Source organism: Neolamprologus brichardi, chromosome 1 (assembly GCF_056152115.1).
Source record: "Neolamprologus brichardi isolate AB-2024 chromosome 1, ASM5615211v1, whole genome shotgun sequence".
Classification (NCBI taxonomy): domain Eukaryota; kingdom Metazoa; phylum Chordata; class Actinopteri; order Cichliformes; family Cichlidae; genus Neolamprologus; species Neolamprologus brichardi.
This window is the reverse complement of record NC_142104.1, coordinates 43,524,627-43,541,751: the sequence shown is the minus strand read 5'-3', so window position 1 is coordinate 43,541,751 and position 17,125 is coordinate 43,524,627. Positions and strand designations below refer to the sequence as shown.

At 39.3% G+C, this 17,125-nt stretch overlaps 2 protein-coding genes across 4 annotated transcripts in view; both read right to left on the bottom strand.

The window, feature by feature from the left end:
* Positions 1-850: 850 nt before the first annotated feature.
* On the bottom strand, positions 851-15,481 carry stard5 (StAR related lipid transfer domain containing 5). Of its 2 annotated transcripts, XM_006808083.2 has the most exons (6): positions 15,013-15,481; positions 12,390-12,439; positions 10,544-10,676; positions 9,482-9,599; positions 6,024-6,117; positions 851-5,939 (listed from the first exon to the last, which is right to left on the bottom strand). In XM_006808083.2, the coding sequence occupies exons 1-6, from the start codon at positions 15,100-15,102 to the stop codon at positions 5,789-5,791; spliced, it is 636 nt and encodes a 211-aa protein (XP_006808146.1). In that variant the 5' UTR covers positions 15,103-15,481; the 3' UTR covers positions 851-5,788. The 2 variants fall into 2 exon arrangements, with proteins under 2 accessions (XP_006808146.1, XP_087699006.1); XM_087842880.1 differs by having other exon boundaries at positions 10,544-12,439; positions 15,013-15,107.
* A 609-nt stretch (positions 15,482-16,090) lies between these two features.
* Positions 16,091-17,125, bottom strand: part of tmc3 (transmembrane channel like 3) — a 51,069-nt gene continuing 50,034 nt past the window's right edge. The window contains exon 22 of one of the 2 annotated variants that reach the window (XM_087842846.1): positions 16,091-17,093. In XM_087842846.1, coding sequence (XP_087698972.1) covers positions 16,091-17,093 — 1,003 coding nt within the window. The remainder of the gene's footprint in view (positions 17,094-17,125) is intronic. The other variant, XM_087842857.1, reaches the window with a different exon arrangement.

Genomic DNA, 17,125 nt, shown 5'->3' with positions numbered 1-17,125 from the left:
CTTCTGTTTGGAATAAAATAAATACAAATTAGGTTTGCGAATAAATTAAACTTTTAAATTATTGAGTGTCCATATTGTAAACAAACAAACAAAATAATTATTATAAAATAAATAATAAATAAAATAATAATTGGCCCCCTAGTGGCCAATCTAAAAAACTACAACAGAAATGACAAGCCACCCTCTGATTAATGAACTTTTACGAGTATGAGTACACACACATTTTACAGTATCGGCCCCGATACCCGATACCAGTATCGGTATCGGTGCATCCCTAATTTGAAGTATAGCGTGTGATAACAAGCAGTTTTACTCCCTCTGCCACCAATCAGGTCATATGAACAACTTCCTGTATCTTCAATAAATGGCTTTAGTCACTGGGATTCAGGTGATGTCTGATTGTTTTCACTCCTACTTGCCTCCACAGCTGCCTTTGAAATTAACAATCATTTGAGATTTTTGATGAAATTTGAAAGAGATTGAAAAAACTACAGAAAACAGCCACGATAAAAGAAACACCGTTAACGATGCAGCTGAGCACAGCAGTCCTGTGCTGGGCTGTTATAGTGAAATTTGTCATGTTTTAGGTAAAGATGTTTTTAATGTCTGAAAAACAATTACGCAGTCATAAGTAACAAATGAAAGGAACACCTTTTTAATGAAAGTATGGCACGAAGTCACTTAAGCTTCTTGGATTTTGATCTTGTCAGGGGGGGTTTCAGCTGCTTTGGTGTTAATGAAATTAACATCAGGTGCACTGGAGGGGCAACAATTAGACGATCCCCAAAATAGGAGCGGTTTTACAGGCGGAGGCCACTGACATTTTGTCTTCTCATAGTTTCTGTTTTGGTTTTTACCAGTTTTGCATTTTGCTAGGGTCAGTGAAACTATAGTAAGTGAAACTTGGACCCTACAGATGTTGCACAGCTAGTCCAAATCCTCCAAGCACATCAATGCGTGCCACAGCCAGAAGGTTTGCTCAAGATTATGAAGGAAATTGCAGGAGACAGCCAGAGAACTGGACAGGTCCTAACGCATCAACGGGACCATTATCTGCTTCTTTATTGAAGGAGGAACAGGATGAGCACTGGAAGAGCTCTACACAAAAATGTCTTGGATACTGGCATTCACACCAGCAGGCCAATGGTGTGAATGTCTTTGACAAAACAATCAATAACAGATTTCACGAGGGAGGCCTTGAGGCACCGCAGAGCCTGAAGGTAAATGTGTTGGGAAATGTGAGAGCTTGAAGAATAAACAGTGTAGAAAAAATGATCTTGTATTCTGACATTTTCACTTGAAAAATATTTTCATAAATTTTTATGATATACAGAAAATATTCACAAATGTGTTGATTGACGTTTTCACAAATGTACTGAGAGCTGCATTCAAAGTTTACTCATATTTATTTATTTTTACTAATTACAACCACAACTCTGTGATTACAACCTCTCAAATCAGTGAATACAGTGGGGACGATTACACAAGTGTCGGTTTGAACTTGGTATAGGTTCATTAAAGTGTTGATAATTGTAGCTAATCGATCATAATGGGATTTTGTCTATGCTGTCGGTTATAGTTCTTAGAAAGGAAATCCAAATTGGCAAAAATTGTCATAATGCTGAAGAAATAAAAATTCCTAATCCATGTATTCCATCAATAGAATTTGAAGAAACAAAACACGATAAATGAATGTGAAGCTCCAGTAGCACTTTATAGTGTCACACTATTAAGCATTAACCTATTAGCAAGTACTTATTTTTTATATGTAATTAATCCTAGTATGTGGTTTTGTATACTGACACCGTGTACACCATCACTGATACTACATCTCTGCTAGCAATAATCATAATCAGTCATGATCATATTCATAATAATATAGCTGTATTTATAAATACGGTGTAATGCAATGTAAAAGGTGAATTAAGCTCTTGCTAATACCTCGATAATGCTTAGTATGACACTATTATGCATTATTATTAAGTGCGAGCAAAGTCCCCACTCTGTCTTGAAAATTAAATTAGATTAAATTAAGATTAAAATCACTTCCATTCAGAAACTTACTTTTGTCTTTAGGATTTATAAACTGTAACCCCTCCCTGTAAAAAACCCAAAACACTGCAAATAGACTACTGTAGTTTCTGTAGATTAAATTGAATGTAAAACAGAAAAAGATGAAGCTATTACCCATATTCAGATATCCTCCTTAATGGGTCGGCCAATCAGAACAAAACTTTGTCCAAATATCAGGACGCGTACAGCGTTTATTAACATCTGTGTTTTTTATCTCTTATATTCATCTTATAAATGACACTTATTTTTATTTTCTGTCTCACTTTCATTTCATCATTATGTTTGTTTCACGTGTGACGTTTACCGTACCTCGCCTATACTTCACCGTCACCGAACATGTCCTTTTTCTTTTGAATTGGGGTTTTAACAGTTTGATACACAGCAGTTATTCTTATCATTCTATCTTACACATGCAATCACCTCATGCCACTTACAATAGTTATTTTTCAACATTTTTTACATCAAATATGTCAGTCGTAGTTTTATAAATTGGTATAAAATTGACAAAAAAAAGAAAAACCTTTTTACGTTTTCCTAAATGAAATATGATTGATTTGGTCATTACTGAACCAGTCTACCAAAGTCACACTGAATGGAAACTGTGCTTCAGAAAACACAGCCATGAAAGTCACAGGAAGACACTTCTGCTCAGGTGAATTAAAAATATCCAATTTAAAGGCCTTTTAGCTTCGCCAGAAGGAAAAAAAAAGATTTTGCTCACAAGGGCTCCCCACGAATTCCAATGTATACTTTATCGTTTTAGTATAACTGATAGAAGAGGTAGATATTCATCGTTTGCAGGTGAACAAAACCACAGGAATTCAAGTACAACACGAACAAGCGGGTAAAATAAGTATAGAAAATGTCACTCGTTTCTTTAAGTAAATATTTGTAACAGTGTTACTGTCATGAAATCCTAACAGATGTCAGTAACAGCCCATCCACTCCACACATGCAAATAAATCTAATGTCAGAAAATGATGTGTAAGTGTTGAACATGGTTACTGAAATTTATCCAGAAGCCTTTGTTGGTGACGACAGCTTCAAGATGAAAAACTATGCATTGCTGGGAGTTTTGGCCCCCTCTTCCCCATAAACAGTCTTTAACCAGCAGATTCTTATCAAGAGTCTCATTCCCCCACACATCCTTCATTTACTTATATGAAGCATGCTGGAAAAACAGCCCCACACCTTGATGTTCCTGTCGCCAAACTTCACTTTGGTGTAGCGTTTCTTGGATAATATGATGATGATGATAATAATTTTATAATTTTCCATAATTTCCTTCGGGATTAATAAAGTATTCTGATTCTGATGATCTCTATTATGGCATCCAAACAGTTCAGTTTTGGTCTCATCTGAACAGACTTTATTCTCCCAGCAAACTTTAAACGTATTTCAACATGCTTTTTATTCAGCAATGAAGCTACGCATGGTGAACATTAGGGATGGGCACCGGTATCCGGTGCCATGATGGCACCGGTTCTGACATAAACGGTAGTAACCAGACCGAAAAGCAGCGCACATTTCGGTGCTTTTTTTCCTGAGCTGTCATACACTTTGGATTCTAGCCAATCATTTTACGTTTCCGAGGATAGTAGGCGGGTCCAGGTACGTACGTTCTTTTAGAGCAGAGCTACAGATTAAAAATGCCCAAGGCGAAGCGGTCAAAGTCTGGCTGTACTTCACAGCAAAAGATGCAAACTCAGCAGCTGCAACAAGTGCTTTAAGCTGATACTGTGATACTGTCAAAGAAAGTAACACCTCAAATCAGATGAAACACCTGGCGACGCATAGCGTTTTTTTAAAAGCAGAGAAATGCGCCGTATTTGATAGCTTGCTGCGAGACCTCACATCGAGCACATCTACTGTGGGTGTGGTGCCTGTTATCGACCCGGAGTTAGCAACATCCCCCAAAAACCCGAAGAGGAGAGTCCTGGCCCCTAGCCCTGCCAGTGTAGCAGAAATGATGATGATGATGATGCAGCAGCAGCCGTTCTTCTCTGCGTGAGTAGCTTAATGTTGTTCGTGTGTAATTTACGTTGAGTAGGCTAACCACGTTATTACATTAATGCATGTAAGGTGAACTAGCAAACACCATCATAGCTACATGCGGCTGTCTTCTTGTTTGATGGCAGATACTCCCTTCACCCTGGACAAAAAGGCTAAAATGACCAAAGAAAAAGTGGAAAACAGTTAAACATGAGAGGTTTTTGGACAAAGTTTGTGTTTTTTCCATTGATTAAGCTGCTTCCAGCTAAGAGTGATACCATATATGCCCCATAGCTGCAGAAAAGGCTAACATTGTTATCTTTTTACAAAAAAACAGCTGAACATGAGAGGTTTTTGGACCAATTTTGTGTTCTCCATTCTTTAAGCACCGGTTTGAGCACCGGCACCGTTTCAAAAGTACCGGTTTGGCACCGGTATCGGATAAAACCTAAACGATACCCATCCCTAGTGAACATGGATACAGGCCATGGGGGTGGAATGCATTCATTTTTTCTTTGAAATAACAGTACCTACTGATTCCAGGTGTTTTCCAGCTTTCCAGAAGTGGTCCTTCACTGCTGGAAAACTCTTCTGATTATTCTTTTCACTCCTCTGTCTGAAATGTTGCTGGAATCACCTGGTTGTGGCTGGTTTTTGGTCAGATTATGGTCCCAACAGTGCTCACTGGAACCTTCAGTATTTTAAAACCTCTTCTGTAACCTGTAACTTTTGCAACAATAAAGTCCTGCAGAGCATCATGAGATTCTTGTGTGACACCTTGGTAATGTTACTTTTTATAAGCCATCAGGTGGGACTGAACAAGCTCATATTAATTTGCACTGAGTGCAATTAACTGAGTGGCAGGATTGCTAATTACTAATGAATAAACTAATGAACTAATTACTGATGGATTTCAGTCGCTGTCATGACTTTCTTCACGTGTTTAAACGGTAAATGGTTCTTATAAAGCGCTTTTCTACTCATCTGAGCTCAAAGCGCTTTACACAACTCGTGCATTCACCCATTCACACAAGCACATCTTTCTAAGTGCTTCATAGCTAACATTCACACACACATTCATACTCCGATGGATGCATCGGAGAGCAATTTGGGGTTTGTCCAAAAACCTCTCATGTTTAGTATCTTGCCCAAGGATATTTGGCATGCAGACTGGGGGAAGCCAGGAATCGAACCACCAACCTTCCGATCAGTAGATGACCTGCTCTACCACCTGAGCTACAGCCACCCCCGTTTAACCTCTGCCCCTTTTTGTTATTATAAATAACTTTATGGACATCTATGGTTTGATTTCTTTGCATGTGTGGATTAACTGGGTTGTTACACACAGTAAACGTTTGAGGGTCAATAGGAACTTTAGAAACATATTTACTTGAAACATTGGTGATGTGTTTCATACTTCTTTTACCAGCTGTAAATGTGAGGTATGAAGTTAAAACCAATAAACGATATCAGCATAAGTTGACTAAGAGCCGTGCAATGTGCATGTTTACTATACACGCAAGTAAGAAGAGGAAATGTCTAATGCCACACTATTCTCATAGAAAAGGAATGTTTTTCATGCTTTTAACACGTGTACAAATACGTCTATGTTCATGTGATCGTCTGATAATCTGAGCTTGGTCGTTACTGTTGACTGTTAAAAATGGCATGAACATCTGAACTACTCGTGAGCAGCCCTCAGGCAGGAATTGAACTCTTTGTGTCAAAAGTCCTTGAGTGATTTAACAGACTTGGCCAGGTTGCTGTAGAACTCGGCCATGCTGGAGGGGAAGAACGAGTCGACCACAGAGCGAGGGAGGTAGCCTCCGAGGTCTGTTTGGAAAAAAGTCAGCACCTGGGTTTTGTTGGGCTCTCTGGAAAAACACAAGGGGGACAAAGAAAAACTTTTAACACACACACAAACACACACAAATGAAACGTATTGTTTAGTTACTCACCCTGAGACGGGGACACAGATGCAACCACAGGGATGGTTGAATCCTCTCACGTAGCCAGACTGGGGAGCGCAGCTCGGGTGAATTGTATTGGTAGCTTTTTGATATCACACAAAAGAAGCACATGAGTCTGTTTATACAGGTCCAAGTGAGAATAAATCAAAGATTCATAACATTTTTGAGAATATTAGATTGTAACAATGTAAACGTGTCCTTTAACCTCATCACAATAAAAATGCTACTGCATGTCTCACACATATGAACAAAGTAACAGCATATTTTGCATCAGTTCGTTGCATCGTAGCTCCACTGATCTAAAACTGATGGCATCTTCAGAACAGGCTGATTAATATCGTGATTTTACCTCAGTTATTTTCTTCTATACATTTCTCTGATGTCCTATTCATTTATTTATTATGTCTGTTTCTGACCAGGATATGTCCTTCAACGCACATATTAAACAAATATGTAAGACTGCGTTCTTCCATTTGTGCAACATCTCTAAAGTTAGAAATATCCTGTCTCAGAGTGACGCTGAAAAACTAGTTCATGCATTTATTACTTCCAGGCTGGACGACTGTAATTCATTATTATCAGGATGTCCAAAAAACTCACTGAAAAGCCTTCAGCTAATCCAAAATGCTGCAGCAAGAGTACTGACAGGGACTAGAAAGAGAGAGCAGATTTCTCCTGTTTTGGCTTCCTGTTAAATCCAGAATTCAAAATCCTGCTCCTCACATACAAGGTCTTAAATCAGGGGTCCCCAATCCCAGTCCACGAGGGCCGGTGTCCTGCAGGTTTTAGATCTCACCCTGGGTCAACACACGTGAATCACATGATTAGTTCATTACCAGCCTCTGGAGAACTTCAAGACGTGTTGACAAGGTAATTTATTCATTTAAATCAGCTGTGATGGATCAAGGACACGTCTAAAACCTGCAGGGACACCGGCCCTTGTGGACTGGGATTGTGGACCCCTGTCTTAAATAATCAGGCCCCATCTTATCTTAATGAGCTTGCAGTACCATATCACCCCATCGCTGTCCCCGTCTTGTCTGCCTGATTATTTCCAGCTGTGTTTCCTTCCAGTCTCCCATTCCCTGATTTCTCTGTTGTGTATTTCAGTCCTCTGTCTTCCCCTGCTTGTTGTCGCGTCGTACCCTCAATACGCTGTTTTTCCTTCTGTGCTCCTTGTAGTTCCTAGCTCTGGTTTCCAGCGTCTCAGTGTATATATTTACGTTCGTATTTCTAGTTCCTCGTTTTCAGGTTGTTTTCTGTATGAAGAGTTTTACAGCCAAAATAAAAATAAAGTCCTGCATTTGGTCCAAGCTCCTGCCTGCCACACAGCGATTCATGACAAAAACTGAATTGACTTTATGGCCAGCGAGTAGGTGAGCTGCTTTAATCGTCCAGTTAAAGCCAGTATTTTCAACTCTACTGTTATCATGTCTTTTACAATAAAGTCGACATCTGTGACATCACCGTCAGGGAGAATTTGTCCGAGTCTGTTCATGCGCTGCATTGTGCAGGTAAAAGTCAACTGTGCATTGCACATGGACAGCACTGCTTAAAATAATAAAAATGATTCATAAAGTTAGCTGCCTTTGCGTACACCACTCTGCTTCTTTGTCAAACATCTTTACATTACCAAGTAGGGGTGGGGGAAAAATGGATACTGTGTAGTATGGTGATATTTTGTTTGCTAATAATGTATGGATACAGGGACAGCAGAAATCGATACTTTGTTACAAAAAAGGTTTTTGTGCTCTGACTTCAGAGCATGTTGATCCTTTTTCTGAGCAAGAATCCTGACATTCCTTCACTGTCCAAATGTGTTTAACTTGTTTTTGGCAGCAATAAACATGACAGTTTACTTATTTTAATTTAAGACATGTTTTATTTTAATTAAGTTTAAAACTTTTTTATTTAATGTAAAATTATATTTTGTTTTAATTTACTTTCAAATTCTTCAGTTGCTGAAGGGGCTGCATAGTTTTCATAAACTGCATAGTTCAGAATAGCTATAATTGTACCAGATGGTTGATTCAGTTAAGTTGGACTAGACTGTAATACAAACCGTTCAGTTTGTCAACAATCAAACTGAAATGAGAGAAAGACTGAGTGTGAGACTTTGATATTAGAGAAAATGAATATTGATAAAGTTTACCTTTATGTACAGAATCTGAATATCGCAAAATATTTTAAAAAATTGCAATAATATCATATCGTGCGTTAAGTATTGTGATAATATCGTATCGTGGGATGTATGGTGATTCCCACCTCTATTACCAAGTGTCGTCGTCTTTAGACCTTTGGCTGTCTGTCAGAGGACTGTTGTACTGCTCTGTACGAGCTGGTGTGTACGGCTGCAGCAGCACAAACACACACCGCTCCTGGCTGCTCCTCCTAAGCCTGTTTTTATGCTCACTGTGTTGCTTGTGTCACATGGCGATTTTCACATCACATCCTGCGTTGCAAGACATCATTTTTGTGGTACGTCGGCTGGTCGTGCACTTTTTTTTTTTTTTTGGTAACCTGCTGCGTTGAAGAGAAGTGTACGATCGTGCAGGTTTTTTAACCACCGTTTTCAGAGATATACTGACACAGAGGAAGATGTTGCAACCGTTTAAAAATTTGAGTTTGTGGGAGGAACTTTGCAAAAAACAACCACTTGACAAAGTCCCGGCTTCTGGTTTTGACTTCTCGACTTTATCGGCAAGTATGATGCAATATTATCTGAGAGGCGATCCTATCATTTAGGAGAAAACTGCAGCGTCTTCTCGTGCCTTATTGGCGGGTATAAATGACTGCATCTGTGGGGCGGCGAGCGAAGCAACCACAGCAGAGGGGATATTGGCACCTTAAAGGCCACAGTATACTCACTGTAACGGTCACTTTGCCCTCTGCTGAAACCTCATTTCACAGACACTTGTATTTATACCCACCATTACACTGCAGAAAGCTGCTGCGGTATATAACAATGTAGGTATAACCATAAGTGTCGCTGCTCAGACAGTAGCGACACTGTCGTTGTTGTCAAAACTGGAGGCCGAGGCTTGTGCATCTGTACGTCTCTGAGCTTCTTTGCTAAAATGTAACTAAAACGGTGCAAAAAACCTTCAAGATCAATCACTCGTTTCTTGAACCCAGCTTACAAAAACTGAGAGGTGGACGACGTGTTGAGTGGCACCGGAAACTGTGTGCCTCAAACTAACCTGACTTGGCTCTAATCTAGCCACACGATTGGGTCAGCACGGTGCTGAAGCTGTCAACGCTGCTCATTTCTGTGCAGGTTTACAGGCGATCAGATAATTATTTCTCCCACGATTTATCCCACAATAACATCTCAAAGAGCCATGCACTCACTTCTGGAAGCAAAAATGGTGCTTAAGTGCGCATCACAATCAACCTCAGAGAGTAAAAAAAGACAGAAGTACAAGAAGAGTTGAGTCATTACGCACCATTTGAAGAAATGCTGCCATCTTCGTATTGCTTAATTAAAATAACATCTACAAAGTCTCGTGGTGCTATGATGCCCATAGCTGCAGAGGGCGTGACTGTTCGGCAGATGGAGATGTCCTGCACGAGAGACGACAAGGGGACGAACTCAACAAAGCTTAACAAAGAACAAATATGATACATTTTGATATCAGTTCATCCAGAAAGTATTCGCAGTGCTTTACATGTTTATCATGGTTCAACCTTTAATTAAAGTATTTTTACCCCGAACCTCCACACACAACATCCTATAATGACAAAGTCAGAAAGTTTGCTTGAAATTATTGCAAATTTACTCTGTTTGTCAACCCTGCTCCATCTGAACATTTGCCAGTGTTCCTATGCTCAAGCATCCTCTCAGTCACACAGTTATCAGTAGCTCTCCTCTAAATTCGTGCAGCTGGTAACTAACTGGGTCAGGATACAGTGGTCTGGAAAAGTAGGCCCCAAGGCCCTGAATAGAGCAACCTGTAAGAAGCAGTTAACTATGAGTAAAATCACAGACACGTTTGGATTCTGTGTTTTAACAATTACAACATGTCATTTCTCTAATAGAGTCATATACAATGATGGGCAGGAGACATTTCTTATCTTTCACGTTCCTGCAGCCAGAGAGACTGGTTGTCGTTTTATATTTCTTCCATTTCCAAATATTTGCACCAACAGGTGTCATTTTCATCGATCTCATTTCATCATCACGTTGAGATCAGTAGTATGTTGTTGAATGACTAATCTGTGGGAGACTGAATTCTGGTTGATTTGTATGGGATCAAATACTTATCTCAGTGAATTTAAAGGCATGCAAATCAATTTATAACCTTTATGTGATGTTTTTTTCTGGATTTTTGGGTGATATTCAGTCTTTTGTTATTAAAGAAAAATACTGTAAATTAAAAAAAAAAACCATTTGTTTTTGTGCAAACTTCAGCTTCAGTGTACATGAAAACTCTACGGTTAAATAAATAATAATAATGATAATAATCACAAAACATTGTTTGAACAGAAAGGAGACAGAAATAACACACCTCTGTAATTTGTTCCAGAACCTCAAACCTTTTCACATTGTTGTCCCACTTGACTCTGAGTCCGTTGGGTACCGGTTTAAGACATTCCCACACTTTGTCAGGAGTGCCGTTGACAATCCCGTCACCCTTATAACTGCCAGTGTAATCAGATAATGGCACACAGTCAGGAGAGAAGATTATGAAGGCAGGACTACCACACTGCTGTATAAGAAAACAAGTTGACCTACGCACACAGACAACAGAAGCAAAACACTCTGTTATAAATGCGACTTGCAAAAACATTCGCATGCAGGTGATGCACTGAGCATTATTAAAGCTCTACATGTAAGTATGTAAAGTAGACTCACCAGCTCCAAACTGATTCCTTTAAACAGGAGCTATGAAATTATCAATTTAAAATAAAAGATATCTAATTTGAGAGCAGCCATTTCTACCCTTACACCCAACCAGTGTCTTTGCTGAGTCCAGCTTTTCCTCCCATCTGTAACCAGTTTCTGGCTTAAAGAGGATTGTTGGATCATTTTGTAGGGTCTTTACTTTATGTTGTAAAGAACATTGAAACAACTGTTGTTGTACACTTGTGCTATACGAATAAAAGAACTCAGCATAATAATACACTCTGATTGATGCAATGCAGTTCAGCTATTTGCCAATTCTGAGGTTCATATCGTCATCAAACGTTAGGATAAGTAATAATGATCTGCTGTAACTTTACAAGCTTTCATTATGAGGCCAGTGTAATGAAATCATTTATATTTCACACATATTTAACCTCCTAAGACACAAACTCTTTCATTTCGTTTTTCATTTCTCTTTAGGACCTGATGAATGTAAAAACAAAGAATTAGATGTTTTGGTTTTTTTAATATTTGTTTCTGAGAAAGATGAGATCCACATATGAGGACATTCACTTTAAATTTCAACAGAACAGCGGTAGTTTTATGTCCTCGTACGTGGATATCACGCCCCAGAGCAAAACTTTGTATTTTGGTCTAGACAACCCAAAATGTGATGTCCACATATGTGGACGCCAGGAGGTTAAAGTGGACACGAAACACTTCATGTATAAAGGCTAATTTACACCGTGGAGCTCTGCCCTCAAAAACAGACAGATGTAAAACTGTCTATGTAGCTGCACTTAAGAAATAAACGTGTTTTAAAAACTTGAATGACTTAATGCCATCTTGTGGCAGAACAGAATGTGACATCAATGGGTTTGTTGGCTGGTTGCAGTCAATAGACTTGCATTGGTTTCTGTTAGCTAACTAGTAACATAACTGATAAGTTGGTGGAAAATAAGAACACTAAAACTAAAAATCAGTCCCAGAGGGTCACTTTTGTGCTGCCCCTGGCAGAAACAATGAGTTAGTTTTATCTTAAGAAACTGAGTATATGCTGTCCACTGTCAGTCTGTGTCTCTTAACCAGTAAGTGGTTCCTTATCGTTTGGCCAGCTGCACTGAAAAGGGAATTTCCACCATGAACTGGTAGATTCCCCTTGATACCTGCACTTTAAAGTCAAGAACACACACTACTCTATTGTTTTATCTGAGTTAAACTAGAAGTTGAATAAAATCCTCCACAGATAAATGTAGGATTACAGTTACTGATGAAAAGAAGTGCAAAAAAAACAATATTCCAGGAACCCCAACAAGCACAAACGTTTTTCTGAGGCATTTCTGGTTTGACATGTTTAAGAAGTCACTATTATCCTTATGCCTGTTTTTATTCTTACACCTGCACAGCATTGTTTTCTCCAGAAAAGCACTGATCTGTATATTTGATGTGTGCTTAATACGTCAGGAAACCAACGGTGCAAAAGAAGTGAAAAAAGACAGATTTCTCACAGATTCCCCGGGAACTCCGACGAGGGTCGCCACGACACAATGACATCGTTCTGCCAAAGAAAACGGAACAATAACTGTGAACAGCATTTGGTTATAACTGTGTCAGGTTTGTTGAAAAACTATGCAGAGAAATTTGCATGAAGAGTTACACATGTATATGATACACAAATGATTTACAAATGTGCACAGTGATTTGTGTGTAACCTTCGGGTACACACAAATGTGTGCTTCAATTCACATACAAAAAAAAACAATTTTACAAATGTGTCCATCCAAACTTGATGCACACATTTAAAATAAATAGCGATCATCTGCGTGCAACTTTTTGAATTGGAGTTGCACAAAAGCTTCTTGTGCATACGTGTGTCTAAAATACATGAGATCCACAAATGTATGTTATGTTCAAGTCCCATAGGAAAACTGGGACATCTGGGCTTCCACTCTGTTCCCATTTCTTTTTCTAAATAAACAGACCAGTTCATCAACCCTCTATTAGAAAACATAGATTTACAAGTTACAAACCCCACACATTAACCTCTAAAGGTTAATGTTCTTCAGTCGGTGCGTAGCTGCAGATGGGGGAACACTACGGTTGAATATCCCTGTGGATCATCCTCTGAACAAGGTATATGCTAACGAATCTCTGTACATTTGAATATGGATAAACCAGGTAGTGTGGAACACTTTGATGTTGATCCTACTCTTCTAGGCTAACATTGATATTAGCTTAATAACTAAAGATGAAGTTTGTCATCTGAATTCATCACTAAGTTAAACGTTTTCTGCTCTCAGCTAGCATCAGCTTAAATAAACCCTGTAGATGATTTCTACCAGTAGACTTACCCACAAAAGACTGCGAGCAATCTGCCAGGTCTCTGCTAGCAGAGAGATTTACCTCAGTGTTACAAATGCATAAGATTTACGCATGATACATTTTTTCTCTTTTTTCTATATTTAACAACTTTCTATCTAACATTCACACACATTCACACATCGATGTGCATCAGAGAATTTGGGGTTAGTATCTTGTCGAAGGATATTTGGCATGCACCTTGGAGCAGCCAGGTATCGAACTGCCAAGCTTTCGATTAACAGATGACCTGCTCCTGACCTACAGTCACGTACTGTACAGTGTACAGTGATTTCTGTCTAACTTCTGAGGACTCACAAATTCCAATCCACATACAAATACAAAGCAATTTGACAGATGTGTAAATCCAAACCTGAATTGTGATCATTTAACCTCAATTTTTAACTTTTATACAAATGTCTAAAAATAGAAGTAACAACTCACTTACAAAACCTTAAATGGATGTGCATGAATCGCCTGCTACTAGGAAACCATGACGTCTAGACTTCCTCTGTATTCCTGTTTTTTCTTTTGAATTTTTGTTAAATAAAGTAGAATGTCACCGCCTACCAGAAAACAGAAGTATCTGTGTGGCAGCCTTAACAAGAGCTGTTCCAATTCTCCAAATAATAAAGAAAGGAGTTTCACTGCTTCCATTAGCAGATACACCGGACCATCCTTTATTAAAAGGTGGGAGCGGTGTCCCATAATTCATTGCAACAGACATAATAAACAATTTCTCAGATCAAGGAAATCGTAGCATAAATTCTTGATATATTTAGAGTTTTTAACAACAGTTTGTTAAAGTCACAGCTGAACTCTGAACATCACACTGCTGGAATAAAAACTTCTTGTTGAGTTGTTTCTCCATCAGCTCAACATTATGATTTACATTCACTGATAGAAATGTGCTTAACGTTCTGTATAATCAGTGTTCATCGGTAACGCACTTTCCTGTAGTTTTAGTCTTTGGGATTTATTTTTTACTTCAGTACAAGTCAGCTGGGATCAGTGATGGACGGAGGGGATTTTACTGCAGTTACAGAAACTCTTAACAGGGAGGAGGAAAGAAGTTCCACTAAACGACAAAAGTAAAATATGAGAAAATAAGATTTTTATAGATATGGGACAGATTTACTATGTGAGGCAAATTACTGTCATGATCTAACAATGCACTGTAATTTCTATACAAAGATGCAGGTAGTTCACTTCAGTGAAAACCAGCAGAGAATGTGAATTAGAGACTCAGAAATTCAATGCAAACTAAATTGCGTCTCTGAAAACAGCGAGGCAATTCAGATAAATGAGGAGGCTGAAGGAGAATCGATATGCTTTTGAAATAAGAAATAAAATTCACAGAGTACTGTGCATAGGGTTCAGATGATTAGGACTCAGTGCAGATTTATCCAGAGGAGCTGCAGTAGAAACGGGTCCATACTATGAACCTACCTGTGCAAACAGGTACGAGTACGGAAAGTCCGGACTTGCGTACTTTGGTACTGAGAAACGACCAATATGTGTTCTTTGTCTACTATTTAGCTGTAGTCAGTACAGTCAGTAGTAAAACACACGTTTAACTTCTCTGTGGTGAATGAATGGGATGCACAATGTTATCAGCTAAGCTTTCAAGTTAGAAATCCAAACTAACGTTTGTGAACTTTGAACTACCGACGCGGGCCACGTCAGTTAACCCACTAGACCAGAGAACAGCAGGTATCTCGAAAATGTAGGGAAATAGTGTTGAGCTCATATGAGGATGTAAGAAACATTTACCGATTTCTTGCAGACTTTCCATCCAGACTCATCCTTCCTGTAGCTCATCAAGCAGTCGGCCACTGCTTTCGCTTTATGTTCATAATCCATTTTTGGGAATAACAATTAATCTTGCTCACCTAATGCAAAGGAGATGATTAAATAGCTGACGGGAAACACAAAACTGAAGTCACGCTGGATCTTAACAATACAAGTCAGGTCCAGCGGCTAAAAGTACCTAACGAAGGCTAGAAACGCAAAGCCTGGTCAGGTTAGTGTGGACCGCCGCTACAGAGCTAGCGTTAGCCGGAATGAATGAGACGAGCTGCGCAGCGGCCGCATGGCTGAGCAACGATGCTCCATTGGCTTAGGCTGGTGTGACTTTCTGTCCCTGCCTGATTTAAAGCATTAAAATTGTAATTTTGCACAATTAATTTCCCCAAAGTACAAATAAAGCACCGGAATCAGTTATTGAGATATCGCGTCATCGAAAACAATAAACTTCCGGGAGCTTTCAAAATAAAACACCTTTAAACCTTATTTAATTACTTCTCATTCATTCATTAAACGTTAACAAATAGATTTCAGTGAACTTTTTGAAAACGTGATTCCAGTATTCCCGTGATAAAAAGCCCAGTGGCTTTTAATAAAGTGATATACTTTTGATTTAGGGAGAGCAAGCTCACATCTATCTTATTTTGAAGTCCCTCAGTCCTCATAGAAATGTCTCCAGCTTCACACACACCCGTGAACACCCTCTTCCGTGATTACAGCAAATTAAGCTGGGTATTTTAGTCAGATAGATAAAATTGTATCCGACCTATCTATCTATCTATCTATCTATCTATCTATCTATCTATAATAAAAGGCAACCAAATGTAATTATTTAAGTTGTTTATGTTTTTATTGCTGATGTTACACAAGTAGACACATTCTTCTATTGTTCTTTGCACTTCCACAATAGTGCAATTATTTAACAGCATCAAAAGGATATGGAATCACACAAACACAGAAAGGAAAGGACATTTTTGTGTGCTTTCAGTGCAGAGTGTCAGTTAATGCCTAATGCTACATATATTATTTAACAGAAACCAACATTTCAAACATTGGAGCAGACCAGATCATTTGATTCAGTGATTTTTAGATCAAAGCTGGTTTTGGATTTCTTTTTGGCCATTTGTCCTTGCCTGGCTCCAGACTTCAAATAGCGCTCCTTGTTGTGGATAACCTGAATATACTGGTCATTGCTGCTATTCTGCTGGTCACTGCTAGAGGCCAGGGAAGCTGAGTCTGACTCAGTCTGCACATTCTCCAGCTTTTGCTTTGACTTGGACTTCACATGAGGCTCAACATGCCTGGCCCGAGTTTGAGGCAGATACTGTCTTCTCGGGGAATGAATGTGACATCTGGTTTGCAGAAGAAGAGGGTCAACTACTCTCACATTAGCCTGTAACTCAGAGTGTGACTCTTCATCTCCACAGGCTATTTCTCCCACTCCATTCTCCTCTTCATCTACGTCTTGAGCCCCATATCTTCCTTGAGCTGTGTGGTTTTCTTTAGATATAGTTATGTAGGTTTCTAGACGGTCACCAATGTAGAAATGTGCTGGCTGTTGGAGGTTAGACGGCGAGCGGGGCCGATGAGTTTTCCCTAGTGACATCTTTCTCCTGCCTTTCCCTTGGTCTTCCTCCTCATCCTCTTCACTTGGATGTTGCTGTGATGCGTGGGACTGGTGAGGACGTGGTTTACTGTGAGCGTTGCGTGGTGTGTAGCGTCTGACATTACGTGGGTACAGTTCCATGATCTCTGTGGGTTCCTCCATGAAATAATGGCGTGGGACCCGTGTGGCTGAGCGCAGCAACTTTTTCCTGGGTTCATGCTCATTGACAATCACATAGCGGGTGGTGTGACCACGGCGTCCTCTATAACTCTGAGCAGCAATGATCCCAGCAGCTTCAACTGGATGAACAGAATGTACAGTCTTCCTGCACAAGGGGTCAGAGTGAATGCTGTCAGAACAGTGAGGTGGAGAATTGTACACCATGTGATGGTAGGACTTGGATCTGCAGGTACCACTAGGACCACCAAGAAAAGGTGGAGGCCTATAATGAAAAAGGACAACAATAACAATCAG